Source organism: Hyperoodon ampullatus, assembly GCF_949752795.1.
Source record: "Hyperoodon ampullatus genome assembly, chromosome: 17".
Lineage (NCBI taxonomy): Eukaryota > Metazoa > Chordata > Mammalia > Artiodactyla > Ziphiidae > Hyperoodon > Hyperoodon ampullatus.
Window position 1 is genome coordinate 37,824,716 of NC_136930.1, and position 18,584 is coordinate 37,843,299.

An 18,584-nucleotide genomic window follows, 5' to 3' on the forward strand; every position below is an offset into this window, starting at 1 on the left:
ATCCACCCATTACTTCTCTGACCCTAGGCCCTATCATTTTTCTCCTTGCTTACTCACTTTAGGAGCAACCACCATGGCCTCAAGGCTTTTTCTCAGACAAGTTAGGCATGCTATTTGCAATTGCTCTCCCCCAGGATATTAACATGTTTCACTCACCTCTCTCAGTTCTTTGTTCAAGGGCTACCTTCTCTGTGAGGGCTTCCCTGATCACCTCCCCATACTTCAAATGACAACTGTCACCCTCACTTTGGCACTCACTAATCCCTGCCCTACTTTATGTTTTTCTGTAACATACTATGTATTTTATTTTCATGTTTAGCATCTGTCTACCTCTAATAGAATGAAAGCATCAAGAAGACAGGGATTTTTTTTAAATTAAATCCCCAGCACCTAGAACAGTGTGTGGCCCAGAGAAGAGGGCATTCAATAAATATTTGTGGACAAAATGACTTGTATTCCTTCATAATGTCTACTATGAACCAGGTTTCTAGGTGCTGGTGGGAGTACAGTCAAGAAAATAGTCCCTGTCCTTGTGCAGCTTATATTCTAGTGAGGGAGACAACCAAATAAGCAATAAGTCTATATAATGTAATCTCAAACAGTATAAATACAGTGAAAAATATAAAGGGGAATAAGAAATGGGGACACAAAGGATAGGCTATTTTAGACAGGCATTTAGACAGGAAATATATTGATACAGATACCTGAGTGAAGTGAGGAAATAAGTCCTAGAAGAATCTAGGGGAAAAGCATTTAGGAAAAAAAAAGTCTGGAGGTAGGAATGAGCCTGACAGGGAGCAAAACTGAGGATAAAAGAGCTATGAGATAAGTCAAAGAGATAAGCAAGGGTCAGACTGTATAGAGGCTTAAAGATCATTATAGAGCTTGAATTTTATTTGCAGTGCAACAGGAAGCCATCAGAAGGATTTAAGCAAAACAATGACACGTATCTTGTTTTAAGTTTAAAAAGATCAGTCTGAGTGCTAAGAAAATGTATTTTAGGGGGACAATAGTTGAAGTAAGAAGAGAAGATTGGAGGCTACTGCAATGGGTATGAAAGAAAAGAGTGGACTGGATAGGGGTGGTAACTATGGAGGTGGAGAAGGGTCATCAGATTCAGGAGGTATTTTGGAAACATAATGAACTGGACTTACTGATGGACTGGATGTAGGGAGTGAGGAAAAGAGAAGAATCAAGAATTTTGAAGTTTAACATCTACCAGGACAAGCAGGACAGAAACATGTTTGAAGCAAGAATATCAAGAGCTCTGCTTTAGTTCAGTTTGGATGCCCATTACATAGCCAAGTAGAGATGTCAAACAGATACATGGGTTACTTGGAGCTTAGCAGAAACATCAGAGCTAAAGAAAGAAAAGGGAATAGGTTATGATGACTTACATGAATCTAGCAGAGCCAACGACATCACATATCATGCTATGGCAGAGGTATGCAAAGGGTATTTGTGAAAGCACCTAACCCAGTTAGGAATGGAGGAATCAAAGAAAGCTTTTTGGTTTTCTTGTATGTGTAATGTATGAGTCTCAAAGGATATAGGGTAAATATCCAGGCAATAGGAAAAAGGACATTCAAGAAGTAAAATTTAAAGACTTTGGTGAGAGATTGGGAGGTGGTGGGGGGGAGAACTTGGATGTTCAGCAGGTGCCTTCAACTGAGAGAGAATACAGGAGAAGAGACAGACGAAGCAGGTGGAAAAGGTAGCAGCCAGCACCAAGCACAGTAGCTGGAACATAAGTTTTCAACCAATGTTATAAGATTTAATGAGAGGTACAAATACATGTTTCCTAATCCTTTCTATCTCATAATTCTACATACTTCTAGAAATTCCAAGGAAAACTATGTAGTAGCCACTATCTCCCTAGTGAAGAAAAAGATGAGGGCATGGACAGAGACGGGAGCAGAAATTGCACTTGAGAGACTGAGCAGAATGAGATTCACATCATTTCAAACAAATTTCATCTCAGCCATTCCTCTAGAGAATAAAAAACACAGAATCAGCACTTTCAGCTTTAGGGTCCATAATATCACACTACCGTCATCTTTGAAGAACTACAAGTGAATATACCAACAAAACAAATATCTTAGAGCATGAATTAATGACCCTGGAACAATAAGATTTCCTTGTTAAATACTGCAAGATGTCCACATTAATATGTCTATTCAATTTATATTTTTAATCCTAAAGATTTTATTACTAGCACTTTTCATTGCTAATGAATCTTTTCCATAAACACGAAATTTCTCCACATGAAAGAAATCATACCTTCAACCTTCTACAACAGCTATGAATTAATTAATATGGGGGATTTAAATACAAGAGTATTATTAAATTAGATAAAGCATTACCTTTTTAAATGAAATAATCCATAATCATGCTCTGCAAGAAACATCATTGTTCTGACACATGTCAGTAAACAGTTGTAACTACTCTCAGAGTTAGCTAGCACAGCCAGGAGACAGTCACAGATTGAGGCCATCAATTCTTTGTTTGGCAGAGAATTGGAGAGCTGCTCCAGTTCAGAAATAGAACCTTCAGAAGAGTTTGGCAAAATTAGTGCAATGTCCTGTGAGGGAGGAGGGGAGTTGGGAAAAAACAATTTTTTTAAATGATTGTCACTATCACTTAGCGTTTTTATTTCTGAAATACACAGCAATTAGTAACTATCAAAATACTATGGTTACTGTCCCATCCCAAACATAGACTCAAACACATTAAGAACAAAGGAGTTGTTTTGGCCTTCTATAAAGGTTAATACAAGGATACACACTTAAAGAAATAAAGACAAATATGTTGTATCACAGTATTTTTACTTTATGAGACCAACACCTTACCACTTGGCAACTGTGCCTGACTCACAGTATTCTTATTTTAAAAGAACATCTCTTTGAAAAATTTTTGCTTCTGGATTACACTGAGTGTAATTTCTATCTTCAGATGGTTAGGTTAGTACTTCTGGTACTAAAATATTTTAAATTACTGTATTATTCATTCATTTGAATATTTTTAAATTTATTAAAAAAGCATCAGAGAAATAAATTTTAATAAATATATCCAATTTGAATTAAAAACAACACAAAAAGAAATGGATGGAGCAAAAAAAAATTTAGGCACAGTCTTCCAGTATTTTCCTGTAGTTTTTATATATGTTTAAAATTCAAGTTTTTCAACGTCAGCAAGTTTACCTAAAAATAACTAAAAACTCACAGTACTCTTTTTATAGAAGTAAAGCAGACATTACAGAAACATTTTTAAGGATGTGTTATCGCCTTTAATCACCTCAACATACTGGAAGCAAGTATTCAAGTTGGGTTAGAACTATAAAACAAAGCTTGAATAGAACAGAAATATAATAAGGTGAGGCCAGCCAAGAATGAGGTTTAAGTGATCAGGGCAGCTAGGATGCTAAAGTGTAACTCATCACAGCCATACAACCCAATGTGAATTACATTAACAAACACCAGTTGACTGCACATTCTGAAGTATAAAGATTTAAAATAAGCCTTTTTACCTGGTCCAAAACTATTTTCTACCAGATCCCCTTTTTGTGAAAACAAGTCACATCAAAAATGTTCCTTGAGTGTTAAATGTAACCAAACTGGATTTTGGTTAGCTAGAAAAAGGTAATCTTCCATGATGGGATCCTATTAAAAATATTCTGCCTGGAAAAATCATATTTGATTGATTTAGATAGTAGGAGCATTTTGATAAGCTAAAATGCCATTAGGCATAGAAATCTCCAAATATTGCAATAACAATGGGCTCTAAAAGTTAAAACAATTCTCATTAACTCATGGAACTATAAACTGGAAGTCAATAATATAAACAGCAGGAAGAAATACTACTTTTAGTCAACACCTTTATAGATGTTTATAACACAGTAGTCTGAAACACACTAAAATGTAGTAGCCTGTGACGCCTTCAAAAGTGTCCAGGGACTTCCCTGGCAGTCCAGTGGTTAAGACTCCATGCTTCCAATGCAGGGGGCGCGGGTTTGATCCCTGGTCAGGGAACTAAGATCCCACATGCCATGGGGCACAGCCAAAAAGATTTTTTTTTAAATTGTCCAAACAAGAAATCATGGTATTAATTCAACCAAGCACAAAACTATACTATTCAAGAGTGAATTGGTGTATAATATAATTAGAAGGAAAATGAACATACTAGACATAACCAACCCCAAAGAATACAATGGCACGTAAAGTAAATATGCAAAGACAATGTCTCATAAAGAAAATGAAAAAAAGCTATTCAGAGAAACCTGTGAAGTACAAAGTCAAAGAAAGTTATATAGCACCAAATCATTTTATTGTTGGTTCACTGGTCAAACTTATCTCCCTAAACAACAGTAAGAGTAATGAAACAGATGTGATCTCTTTGGTAACAGCCAAGATTTACATCAAGAGAAGCTTTTAAGAAACACATACACACACAAAGAATTTATAAAAATAACTATAAATACCTGATCACAGAGAGACTGCAAAATGGATGTGATAAATTCAACACACTGTTGGCGAATAACACTGTCTCCAGGAGACCGCACCAAAGCCAACAGATCCTGGAATATCTCTGCATATCTTTCATCACCTTTAATAGTTCCATTAATTAGATGCAAAATAGCTAATTTACAAGCTTTGTGTGAAGCCAGAGCATCAAGAAGAGCAAGCAACCTGGTGGTTTGGCTAGTATACTGTTTTTCTTTATCTTCTGAAGTGCTGAAATAAAATCAACACATTTAGTAAACAAAATTCTTGATTTTAAGGCATTATTTAATAATTTGTTTTTCAACACATATCAACTTACACAAATCTTATATAAAAAATTTCATTCCTTGGGTATGACAACTTCTCTGGAATTTTACAATTACTATAAAATTTTGTAAATTCGGGTTTTTAATAATGTCTTTTCTTAAATCAGAGTACTTCATAGCTCACCTTTCAAACACCCCAATCTTGAAACACTTCAAGATATCTTGCACGTGATATAATGACATAAAGTTTCCTAATTAAAATTAATCTATATATATTCATGTGTGTGTCTGTATATATGTGTATGTGTATATTTATATGTACACATATTATCTGAGCACACTAAACTCTGGTTTCCAAATTCTAAGTTAAAAAAAATGAATCTGTGTCAAAAATAACTTGAGGAAAAAAATTTTTAATGCAAAATCAAAATACCTTTGCAAGTCTTCTACAATCAAATCCAACACAGTTCTCATAATCAGAAGTGCAGTTGGTGAGGCAAGGTCACATAATTGAACACAAATACGCCGTAACATATGTTGAATTGGCTGGCAGGTTGTGCCAGAGAAAGAGCGAACTATTTCTTGGAGCAACTTTGCTTGAACATGAAGGTGCATGCTCCACAATTTTCGGGTGTTGAGTGCCACTGATATATCATGTGACTCAATAACCTGTTAAAAAAGTATAATGTGTGTGTACGTAGATTTTTAAAAATATTTATTTATAGTCACAAAAACTGTTCAGGAAGAACTGTTATGAAAAGAACATCTTTACTGCATGCTTAAAACATATAATTTTCTGTTATACAATTAAACATTTGCTTGAATTCAATGCATCTAAAAAATCTTATTGTTCTCAGGTTAGCAGTCAGTAGAGCAGAGTCCATTGGTGAAGCAACCTAGTTAATGGCAAATTCTAACACACGATAAAGGTGGGGGGAAAGGATTTAAAAATAACAAAAGTACAAGTATACATAACAGCATAATAAAATTCACATTAACAAAAATGTATTTTAAATGTTACTCCCATATTTCCTTAATGACCAACTTGCTTCAGTTTTATCTCACCCTCATCCAGTTATTTTATGTCTTTCTTAGGGGAAGGAGATGAGGGTTTGTCTTTTTTAAACAAAATCACTGGCTTTTTAAAAAGTGTTATTGCAGTCATTTATAAGATGCATGTTATATGGAAGTGATACCTGAGTTGTTTGCATGGGCAATGGTAGAGGCAGCAGCTCTGAAAGGAGTATGAGTCCAGAAAAAAATCCTTCAGGAACCTTCAAGATCGAAGAAAGAACTTCTTTTAACATTAAAGACCAAGTATTGTTGGCCAGAGTCTCTTCTGAGATTGTGAGCTTTTCATTAACTCCTTGTGTAAAAGTCAGTAATATATCAATGATATCATTCTGAATTTTCTGTTCATCACTATCCAAACGACCTGAGAGAGGGATAGAGCACAGGAGCATGTGTAAAGTCACAAGTGCTGAAGGGACACGCATGTCCTTAAACTCAAAGGATCCACCTCTCAGGAGTTCCGTTAACATAGTTTTAAGAAGAGTAAGTGTGCAGCGAGCCATTGAAATAGTAGTAACTCTGTGAAGGGTAGTCCCCATGTTGACATGGAGTCTCCAAGGCTGAGTCAGAATACTGTTCAATTTTTGCAGCACCCGAATAAAGGTGTCCATTCCTTCAGCAGAAAAAAGCTGAATGACAGCAAGATTCCATTTCAGGTCTTTCTGTTGACCTTTATATAAATAAGGGAGAAAAAAAAAAACTCTAATTACTTACATATTAATCATTGGTTAAGATTTTGAATATTTTATTTAATAAATGATATTTATACTAGGCCTAAAAAATAGTAGTTTTTAAGTATAGTAGCCACATTACCTTCAACAGGAGGTGGTGGACATGCCACATTACAGAGAACACGCAAGGCAGTAGTAAGGCCAACTCCTTCTGGGGTCATCAAGTTATCAATATTCTTCAAAAATAAAAATGAACAGAAAGTTTAATTTCTTGGTACCTATCAGGCCCAGAGAAGGTATTAGTTAAAAATATGAGTTTCAAGTTAAGTACTTACATCATTTTAAACTTCTTAACTAAATTTAAAGCATGAATAAGGCTAATGAAGTTTATAAAGGTTATATGATCTTTGGCATATGTTGTACCATGTATGACATTCTGAACATAAAATGAGTAATTGCAAACACAAGTATATTAAAAAGTACTGACTAAAACAAAGGCTACATACAGATTATGTATGAAACTCTCTGGATTAAGAATTTAAAATAGCTCCTTTTTGGATACTCTTACTATACATCCTCTTTCCCAAAAAGGAAGAAACGACTCTGATTTTACAAAGCCCTGTGGGTACTAAAGCTCTTTGAAAATTGAGGAAGCATGATGGAATGTTTTAACACTATATAACATCCATTTTTAAAAATGCAGATACCACAAGAATCTAGTTATGATGGCCATTTGGGGCATGGCTAGAGGAAAAAGAAATACAGTTGCCTATGTCCTTAGCACCTGCCCACGCTATGCTTCCTGGCAACAAATAGTTATGTTTAAGTTGCTTTATTTTTGTAGTTTCCAAGGAGCAGCATATAGATGGTTAAAAAAAACTTAAAAGAAATAGCACTTTAAAATGTTACTATTTCAGCTTCTAAACCTCAAAGGAGAAACCTAAAAATAAGAAAATCCTTTTCCTCATATGTTTCCCACCTTAGGTTATCTTTTCCTCTAATTTCTTCCTTGCTGCCTTTCAATAATTCACAAATTACATAAGGCAGCAGGGAGCCACAGAGTGAAGTTTCAGTCTTAAATCAACTGTCTTTAGTACGTTTTAAAATGAGAGTCATTTATAATAACCATAATTAATGGGACAAGGATTTACACAGAAATTAAAACTCTTAATCACAGCATGTATTCAAATTTCTACTACTGAACTTTTTATTGGTTAAGTACTTTAAGCGAAACCATCTGATATTTATTGGATACTTCATATATTCTCCTAACCATGCACAAGTACCCTAAATACCTGATAATCTAAATTTACAGGACACTACTGTACTTCTGTTAAATAAAAGACCGAACATAGGGCTTCCCTGGTGGCGCAGTGGTTGAGAGTCCGCCTGCCGATGCAGGGGACGCGGGTTCGTGCCCCGGTCCGGGAAGATCCCACATGCCACGGAGCGGCTGGGCCCGTGAGCCATGGCTGCTGAGCCTGCGCGTCCGGAGCCTGTGCTCCGCAACGGGAGAGGCCAAAACAGTGAGAGGCCCGCGTACCGCCAAAAAAAAAAAAAAAAAGACCAAACATAATGAAAACCTCTAGGTATCATTTGAGGCATAAAGAACAGAAGAATATGATGGCATTATAGGAGGAAAAAGTACTGTTAGGGGAGATGGAGGAAAAAGAGAAGGGAGACAAGTTAGTGAAGAAAAATCTGAAGCAGATAAAACCCAAATAGCTCTTTGTTGGTGGGTCAAAACAGCAACAGATTAGATAATATACATACACTACTTCAATAACACACTGCAGCTCCAAGACCAAGGTGGTTTACACACAGAGACAGACACACACACACATACACAACACATATAGTTCATCTGTTAAATGAAAAAGGAGATAATTCAAGGTCCATTCTGCCCCTCTAGTTTAAAACTTTTTATGCATCTATGAGCACTTTTAGCCCTTCTTCCTATGATACACATTGGATCAGCTAAGGAGCAAAGAAAACTTTTCAAACTTCCAAAACTAACAATGCAATGATTTTAATGAATTTTTTCATTATGAATTACTTGAAGTGTATATGAATTTTTCAACTGTAATATTATGAATTATATGATTTTCAACTCTCATTAATTACTTTAATTGCAGATTTAACCATCCCAAATTAACAGATAGAACTAGTCCCCATTGCAATTATCTGGAACTGACTCTACCAATTTTCAAGTACAAATTTTGAGGGAAATTCTTTTCCACTACAGTTTAACTATAATTATATGTTACATTATCATAGCATTTAACTTTAAAACATTTTTGTAAATGTCATCAAAATGGTAGGTGATAATATTCCTATTTGAGAGGGAAAATAGTAGGACAGAAGCTGGTAATAGAAAGCAATAAGGCTGTGTGCATGTGTGTTCATTATACACACAATTACATACCCATCTATACCCAGTACCAGTCTATACCCACAAGACTAGTAAATCAATCAAGTACACTTAACTGCATTACCTATACAAGTGATTTAAAACAGTATTACTATATACTACCACACATTTCTATAAAATCAAGGCACTTTTAAGTTTTACTTACCTGTTTAACATATTCAATTAGGTTTGGGATGCAGTTAATCTCAAATCTAAGGTTTTTCAGAGGTTCAAGCCACTTGCCAAGTTCTTAAAAACAAAAACAGTAATTCATAATATAATATTTTAAAATAAAAGCCTTTATAACAAAGCCTTTAAAACACGGGAGGTAAAGGTATTCTTTTCCTGAGAAAAACCATGGCTTTAGATTATCAGATCCATGTTCATTTCAATAAAGTAAATTTTATACAGGAATGAACTTATGTCTAATTATTTAAACAAGCTTTAAAATGAAATGTAATGTCCTACTATACTGGCTTAGAAATAAAACCCAATCCAAAAATGGGCAGGAGACCTAAATAGACATTTCTCCAAAGAAGATACACAGATTGCCAACAAACACATGAAAGGATGCTCAACATCACTAATCAGTAGAGAAATGCAAATCAAAACTACAATGAGGTATCACCTCACACCAGTCAGAATGGCCATCATCAAAAAGTCTACAAACAATAAATGCTGGAGAGGGTGTGGAGAAAAGGGAATCCTCTTGCACTGTTGGTGGGAATGTAAACTGATATAGAGAGATATATAGAGAACAGTATGGAGGTTCCTTAAAAACCTAAAAATAGAACTACCATATGACCCAGCAATCCCACTACTGGGCATATACCCTGAGAAAATCGTAATTCAAAAAGAGTCATGTACCATAATGTTCATTGCAGCTCTACTTACAACAGCCAGGATATGGAAGCAACCTAAGTGTCCATCGACAGATGAATGGGTAAAGAAGATGTGGCACATATATACAATGGAATATTACTCAGCCATAAAAAGAAACGAAACTGAGTTATTTGTAGTGAGGTGGATGGACCTAGAGTCTGTCATACAGAGTGAAGTAAGTCAGAAAGAGAAAAACAAATACCGTATGCTAACACATATATATGGAATCTAAAAAAAAAAAAAATGGTCACGAAGAACCTAGGGGCAAGACAGACCTACTAGAGAATGGACTTGAGGACATGGGGAGGGGGAAGGGTAAGCTGGGACAAAGTGAGAGAGTGGCATGGACATACATACTACCAAACGTAAAATAGATAGCTAGTGGGAAGCAGCCGCATAGCACAGGGAGATCAGCTCAGTGCTTTGTGACCACCTAGAGGGGTGGGATAGGGAGGGTGGGAGGGAGGGAGGGAGACGCAAGAGGGAAGAGATATGGGGACATATGTATATGTATAACTGATCCATTTTGTTATAAAGCAGAAACTAACACACCACTGTAAAGCAATTATACTCCAATAAAGATGTTAAAATATATATATATATATATATATATATATTTAAAAAGAGGTTACCGCCCTTAGTTTTTTGGTTTCTGAAAACTTAAACATTTACATGATTAAACCATCTAACTATACTGAATATTTTTGCAGCAATCAACTTACAACATTAAAAAAGAATTATAAAATTGACTGCTCATAAACCAATGTAATAACATAATGTTTATTCACCTAATGCTGCCACTGATTCCCACACCCCCAAAAAAAGCATACACAAAATGTATTCATTTCTAACAGGATCAAACCCATGGGGAGACATTTGCTGAGTGCCTTTTCCCTTATCATGAATTTTAAATTTTATCAATTTCCTAATTTGCCTTTACAAAGTTAAAAGTAATCACTATCACCCCAAAACTAGTAACAGCAAGCTTTGTTTATAAAAGAAACACATGAAATATACCATTTACTGCAACCGAACTCAAAACTCTCCTAGAAGCTATGCCATAAAACCTATACTTTATCACCAAAAATGTTTCTAGAAAAGCATTCTCACGTAATAAGTTCTGGACACTTTATAGGAATGACTGAAGGAAAGTGCAAATAGTAGTCACCCTTCCTTGGTACTACAATCCTGAGGATTACAACTGTTTACATCTGAGTATTTTCCTATGCATTTTTAAATTAACTTTTTCATATATGTAGAATATATAGTGCTCAAATGAAAGATATAAGGAATAATAAAACAAATACTAGTGTACCCATCACACAGAAAATGTAATAAGGCATTAATAATACCTTTGAAGACGCTGCATACCTCCTTTTATAAAGGCATACTTCAGGGGGAAAAAAATCTATTTTCAATATAGAAAGTTGAGTGCAGTACCCAACTTTCACTGGTGGTATCGCACATAAAATTTAGGATTAAAAAGAAAAGAGGCCTTGGACTTCCCTGGCGGTCCAGGGCCAGTGGTTAAAACTCTGCACTTCCACTGCAGGGGGCACGGGTTCGATCCCTGGTTGGGGAACTAAGATCCCACATGCCGTGCATCGTGGCCAAAACAAAAAAAAGAAGAAAAGAGGCCACATGCTATCATAACATTTACTCAATGTTATCAAATTTTGTATTTGGCAAGGTCAGAAAGCCAAGAACCAAAATAAAATAATAAAAAATTGTAATTAAATACCTTAAACTTTTCAAGACTGCCCACATAATAAGGTTTGCCATAAACTTCATTCAACATACATTTAGAAAATAATGTTCATATTCATCATTCTTCACTTGAGAATAGCACACGTGTTAACCACAAATGGATTTCTAAGTTGTACTTACAACAGTGTTGTACTTAGAAATACATATATAGAAAACACACACACACGCAAACTATAAACAAAACTGAACTTCCGAGTTCATCTTTAATTCTACTTTGATTAGGAACTTCAACCACCCAAAAATTTCCATGGCTTTTCAATAAAAGGTACTTTGAACAATTTCCTAAAAATCTTTTTAAGAACACCATATAAAATATCTCCATAAAAGGTATCTTAACTTTCAGAAAGTTAAAAACAGGGTATTACCAGGTATATTATCAAAACATGATAAAGGACTAACTACAGATATTCAAAGGCTTTTTTTCTTCACATATCATAAATGCTTAAAATAACTTCAAGTACCATACCTTGCAATTTAGCATTATTTTCATCTGCTTTACAAAGCTTCAAGAGAGATGCTGCATGCTGTTCTAGCATTTGGACATCACTGGAAGACTGAACCACCACCAAAATAAGTATGCATGCATAATTATAAGCTACTGACTTCTTAGACTTGGAATCACTGAAACAAAATAAGGTTTTAAAGTTTTTGATATGAAAATAAATTTTTAGGAACAATTTTTAACATTTTTTTCTACTTGGTTTTAAAGAGATCAAGAAATTTCACAATGAAACCTGACTGACTTCCTGAAAACAGGAAATCGCACTTCAAAGTTTCACCTTCAATTCACCTGAAACCACTACTTAAAAGTATGTAATAACAAAGCACATGCATCAAAATGGAAAGTGAAATTCTATTAAGAAATAAGATCAGAACAATGAAATATTAATAAGTGTACTTCATTAGCAATGAAAGATTAGGAAGTACAGTTCATCGGTCTCCTTTAAAATGGTTGTTCACTCTGGATAAATAGGAACAAGTGTGATGAATCAACCTACCACCATGATTATTCAGACTTCCACTGCAGAACTGTTAATATACAGCTAGGCATAGAAGTCACTGTTTGCCTTTTATAGGTCTCCCCAAAAGATCCATCACTCAAGGAGTCATATCAAGACCCTGATGCAAAGGATGCCACTGCTTTGCATGGCATGAACCAGGAAGAACATGTTTCTCTTCTCATACACTAAAACCCTCTGCCCTATAGGGCAAGTTCTTGGAAACTACTGTCATTCTCAATCCCCCTCATCCAGTCAAAACACTTCTGAAATCCGAGCATCATGAATAGCTTAGAAGGTGAGGGCAGAAGACAGCAAGATAGTCCTCATGACTCTTATGGTATACGTATGTTCCTGTACCTTAGCATTCCCCTCCACAAAAATTAGCAGGAGTACTACAGCTGTAATCTTTGTTAACACCGTGGGGAAACTGGAAGAAGCTATTTCATTTCTTTACAGCCACATCTTAGAGATTTCATCATTCTAATCCTTAATTAAGAAGTTATGTGTTATGTCAAAAAATTAAAGTTTTTATTTTCAAAACACTTTCTTTCAAGAAACTACCCCATTAGTGATGTAGTTTTCCAATAAAATAGAAAATTTAAGGATTAAGCATAAAATTACCCTAAGGCTTCTTTGGAATAATACTCCATTAGAGTAATAAGACTTTGGAGATTTTTCTCAAGACTGAAAACATGGCCAACAGCTGATCTTCCCACAGGATTAAAAGTAATCAAGTAAAGATTGTGAAGAGTTCCCAAGAGATCTGAATGGTCAGTTTCTTCACTGGCTGTACAACGCTGAAAATGGCTGAACAGTTCTGTAATACACTGCAAAGTTTGTGTTGAGTCCTGTAGCCACAAGGCAAATGCATCATCAATAACACCATCAGATTGGAGACCTTCTTCTTCATCTTGATCATAAAGGTGACACAGAGCTCGGATCAACAAATTTGTTGCTTCATATTCTGACATAAAAAAAAGAAGACCCTTTTGTGACTGTGCAAGAAACTTTAAAACATCTTTTGTGGCTTGCAGCACACCAGGGTGTGCACTTGTTACTGGAATTGACAAAAGCAAGGTAACCAACTCCAAGAAGTGATGACTGTGAAGATACCTGTAGAAGAAGTAATAAAATATATGTTAAGTCAGTGTAAAACATTCTTCATTTATTCAATATTCATTAGACAGGAGAGAGGTAAAAAATTTAATGGCAATAATCCTTATCTTCAGCAGTATACTGCTTTAACTAAAATAGTACTGTAAGTAGCAAGTCTTCTATCCACTAGGCCAAACAAAAGTGAAAGTTCTGTAAGGCTTTTTCCTAGCATTCAAAGGATGTTTAATAAGTAACTGTGACAAGTTTTCTCTTTCCAGAATCAACCATGACTTTAAAATCTGGGACTTCCTTCCAGGCCACTTATCAAATGCTCCTTTCTTTTAACCATGGTCCTACTCGACCCATGGCATATCAATATATCTGTATTAGTATATCTAGGGAGAATATAGTACATATACCATAAAAAACTTATAGTATATTCAGATTTACTACAGGTAGTATATCTGAATTTGTACCTCTAGGGGAAAAAAACCTCAAATTATCAATTTTCAGTATTGAATACAATAGACTCTTTTATCAAATCCAAGAACCATTTTTTAGTACACGTAGTTTTAGTAGAAAAAGTCTGAATTTACCTAACACCCCTAAATAGACCCAACTGCTACTGATAGAGTACTTTCACTGTCCTAAAAATACTCTGTGCTCCATCTATTCATCCCTCCCTCCCTCCCAATCCCTGGCAATCACTGTCTCCACAGTTTTGCCTTTTCCAGAATGTCATATAGTTGTAATCACATAGCATAAAATTGCCTCTTCAATCAATTTCTGCTTAAACTCAGGCTTCTGTATCATGATAAAAACACCTCCACTAACTTCTTACCACAAAGGTGAACATTATTATGCTCTAAGAGCATCCTTAACCACCTCATGGAACGTTCAGAAAATAGTTAACACGGCAGGCCTCATAATGTTTATTCTTAGAAAGGCCTGCTTGCAAGGTTGGCCCTTGGCTGGCCTCTGGGGACTTGGATTTTGGGAGGGTTTCCGCCCATCAACTGGTAAGAATACTCACTGCCCCTAAACTGTTTATGCAAATAATATGGTTTACGCTGAACACCTGCTTTCCTTCTGGGAGTCTGGAATTCTGATACATGCTAGGTACTGGATGCCTACATGGCTATCCCCCAATAATAAGCTTGGATGCTGAGATTCCAATGAGCTTCCTCAGTACGCAACATTTCACACGTGTCACAATTTGTTGTTGGAGGACTTAAGTGGGTCCTTTGTGCTTAAATGAGGAAAGGACTCTGGAAGTTTATGACTCGTTTCCCCAGGCTTCGTCCCATGTACCCCTTCTCTTTGCTGATCATGTTTTGTATCCTTTTGATATAATAAATCGTGGTCGTGATTACAACACAGTCCTGTGACTCCATCTAGCAAATCTCGGGGGTTATCTTGAAGATCCCAACATGGGACATTAGAGCCTTGCCGTCACTTCAAACTAATCTTTCCAAAATGTAATTATTTCTTTCAAAATTCACTCTCCTTCCTAATTTACCAGTTTCTGTCGATAAAACCACAGTTCCAATAGTTACCTTGGCTAGAAACATCAAAGCTCCTTCTTACTTTCTCTTACTAGGTTCAGTTGCCAAGTCCTAGTAATGCTTTTTCACAAACTCTCAATATTAGCACAATATTTGTCTTCCCATTTTCTGTAAATGCCACTATATCAGGCCAAGTACTCAGCACAACACCTACCACCTAGAATCTTCAGACAGGCTTATCTACCTAATAACTCCAATTTCTCTTCCACTGCGATACATCTTGTAACTATAATATAATCTTAGAACACTAACTTTGATCATACCAGATCTGCTACTCCAAAATATTCAAGTATCTTCCCACATTCTAAAAACAAAATCCCTGGGAATTCCCTGGCAGTCCAGTGGTTAGGACTCGGCGCTCTCACTGCCAGGGGCCCAGGTTTGATCCCTGGTCAGGGAACTAAGATCCCACAATCTACACAGTGCAGCCAAAACAAATAAATTTAAAAAAAAATCCAAATTCCTTAGTGCACAGCATTCAAAGCCCTTTATTTCCTAAAGTCTGATACCCAAACATACCTCCTCCAATTATGGGGGGGAAAACAAGACTTAGTAGACCATTAATTACTAGTTTCCCCTCAATGACTATTTGAGAGCATCACCCTTTACTTACACTCAGTCATCCTCAGTTCATGACTTCAATTCCTACTTTATTAAAAATAGGATCAGTGAGAAGTGCCTTGTCTTCTCTACTGTCTCCACACTACAAAGATATCTGTATTTGTATACATATAATGTTTCCTTTCTCTTGTTCAAAGCCAAACTCCTACTTTGTACTCTTGACCTCATCTCCTACCAGACCTTGCTTTACCAATTATCATCTTACACTCCTGTAAGAACTCAAACTAAGGCAAGATCTGATAGTTTCAGCTAAAAACAGGAATGGACAGGTACAGATTTTAGAATGGACAAGTACTGATTTTCTGTTAATGCACTATGTTCCAAAGCAAAGCAAAAAATAATCACAGAAATAAGGAATAAAATAATAAAAATGCAATTTTTGCATTTAGCTAAAAAATTATTTACAGGCAAAATGCCAAAAAAGAAACTTTCAAAAATTAAAACAAAATTTTACAAATCTACTGTGGGTACCTAATAATGGCAAAACTGTACCAATAGATAACTAGAGAGTTAGATGGCAGAAACAAGTGGTAATTAAACCTTTAATATATCTTTAACCAGGACTGTAAAATTAATTTAGTAAAGTATCAGTTTAATCTACAATGTATTACAGTGATAAGGTACCAAGAGGTTTACACTGCAGAGCTCTCTCCTTCCTGTTCCATCCTCTTTGTACCACCTTCCCAGAAGCCACTCAGCGGTTTCTCATTTATTCTTGCTCACAGACATGCTTATATAAGCACTGTTGTTGATTACTACTATCTTTAACTTAAGTTGCTATTACAACTTTAAGTATTAACTAAATATAGTTCACCCACAGTAACATACTTCTCAGTTCCACTTATTTTAAAATATCAAGTATCCTTGACCTACAGACAGAGTAAAAAAAAAAAAAGAAACCAACCACATAAAATTGCCTCTAATGACTGGTAAAATATATTTCCCAAAGCCAAAAATATCTTACCTAAAGAGAACAGGGTATGGATCATCCCTCTCTGGTGGTCCAGTAATACGTGCCATTGTTGGGAAAGACTTAACAGGAGGTTGGATCATTGTATGAGGTGCAGTTTCCATTAAATGAAAAACTTCCTCTAAGAGATTAATAAGCTTTTCTATTTCCCCTTCACTTATATTTGAGGATTCCAAAAGATCCATATCCATTGAAGCCTCTACCTCATTTTCATATTCTGGGTTTGTTCTCTCAAGTCCAGTATCTGTATCATGATCAGGTTCACTGTGGTTAGGAACAGAAGAAGTCTTCTCTGCTAAATGGTCACCAAGTCTTTTAATCTCTGACAAAATTTCATAGAAATGGCATTTCTGAAGAATAGCTGAACCAGCAGTGACAACCCTCACAGTCTGATCTAAAAGTATGAGCTCCAGCAGTTTTTGATAGCCACTTTTTTCACTCTGCCTACTTCTTAAAAATGCTTCCATTCCTTCTGTCATACTAATGACACTGTCCAAAGCTTTAAATGCATTTAACTTAAGGGAAGATGAGACATGATCAGCAAACAGGAGCTCAAATAATCCACTGATCACTCCTGCTTGTAGCAGTCCCATGACTCCTTGGGCCCCACATTCTGCTAGTGAGGACACTAATTTGGTCCCAGCTTTGAGCTGTCGGACATTTAAGGCAATGGGTTGGCGAAGGGCTACTTGTAAATTTAAAGCTTGCATGGTCCAGTCTATCAACTGGCCAAGGGCGTCTTGTTTTGTGTTTTTCAACTGCAAATAACTTAATCCTTTTATTATTAAACTTGGAATTTCTTCTAAAGCTGTTACCCATTTTGCACCTCTATCTTCTTGATACAAATCCAACAGTTCAGTTAACTTCACTGAGGCTTCTACTGCCCCTGAATTTTCTTTATCTGGACCTTGATCCTTCATCCTACTGATTTCAATTTCAAAAGTAGTCTTGTATGGACAGCTGAAGTATAAGAGTGGTACAAGCTCCCTGTCATATGGATCATACGTCATAGGAGGAACTGAAGCTAAGTCTTCAGCAGTGTATTCAACATCAAAGTTTGGATACTTAAATGTTTCACGTTCCAAGTCAGCAATTCCGTCTTCATCACTGGAAATTTGTTCATAACCATCATCCCCTGAAAATCAGTTTGAATAATATTTAGTTGTTACATCATTGTTGTTTAATGCAGAACAATCTGGTTTGTCAAAAAAATCATTTAATAGTGTGGCAAAAAATAAAAATTAATGATTTCCTCAACAAAATTAATTTCTGCCCCAACATCTTATCAACAATTACTAACATTTTATAGTTTCTAATAGAATAATTATGGAGAAACTTCATAAGCAAAGTCTTCTATTATATCTGTTCAGCCTTACAACTAACTTTGCTACAGATCTTTTCCTCACAAAATTAAATTAGAAATGCCTCAAAAAAGAAACCAAAAATACCTCTCTCAGGAGGAAAGAAATTAAGCTTGCCCTCATGAGAGACTATTTTTAAGATAGAAAAAATAAATTGATGGGCCAAAATTATTAAATTAACTAAGAATTAGTACCATAAATACCAAGATACACCAAATATTTCCAGAAAAAAACATTCTATGTTCTTTTTATAACATGAATTTCATATTCCTTCACTTTGACTTCTCTGTATTTACCTGTCACACAGTTTCCCCAGTTCTGTATTATGTTTTTAGGGAAAATTTGTTCATATAAAGTGCTCAGCTTTGCCAAAACAAAGAGTTTTCATATTATGACACGTGCAGC

The 18,584-nt window shown here is 35.6% G+C and overlaps 1 protein-coding gene across 1 annotated transcript in view; it reads right to left on the reverse strand.

Annotated features, from left to right (window-relative positions):
- VIRMA (vir like m6A methyltransferase associated) overlaps positions 1-18,584 on the reverse strand; it is a 61,582-nt gene that overhangs the window by 19,539 nt on the left and 23,459 nt on the right. The window contains exons 8-16 of the mRNA XM_079722193.1: positions 16,813-17,953; positions 13,189-13,680; positions 12,033-12,187; positions 9,084-9,166; positions 6,650-6,743; positions 5,962-6,506; positions 5,199-5,434; positions 4,478-4,730; positions 2,364-2,581 (exon numbers count right to left, since the gene is read on the reverse strand). Of these exons, the coding sequence (XP_079578319.1) occupies positions 2,364-2,581; positions 4,478-4,730; positions 5,199-5,434; positions 5,962-6,506; positions 6,650-6,743; positions 9,084-9,166; positions 12,033-12,187; positions 13,189-13,680; positions 16,813-17,953 (3,217 nt within the window). The remainder of the gene's footprint in view (positions 1-2,363; positions 2,582-4,477; positions 4,731-5,198; positions 5,435-5,961; positions 6,507-6,649; positions 6,744-9,083; positions 9,167-12,032; positions 12,188-13,188; positions 13,681-16,812; positions 17,954-18,584) is intronic.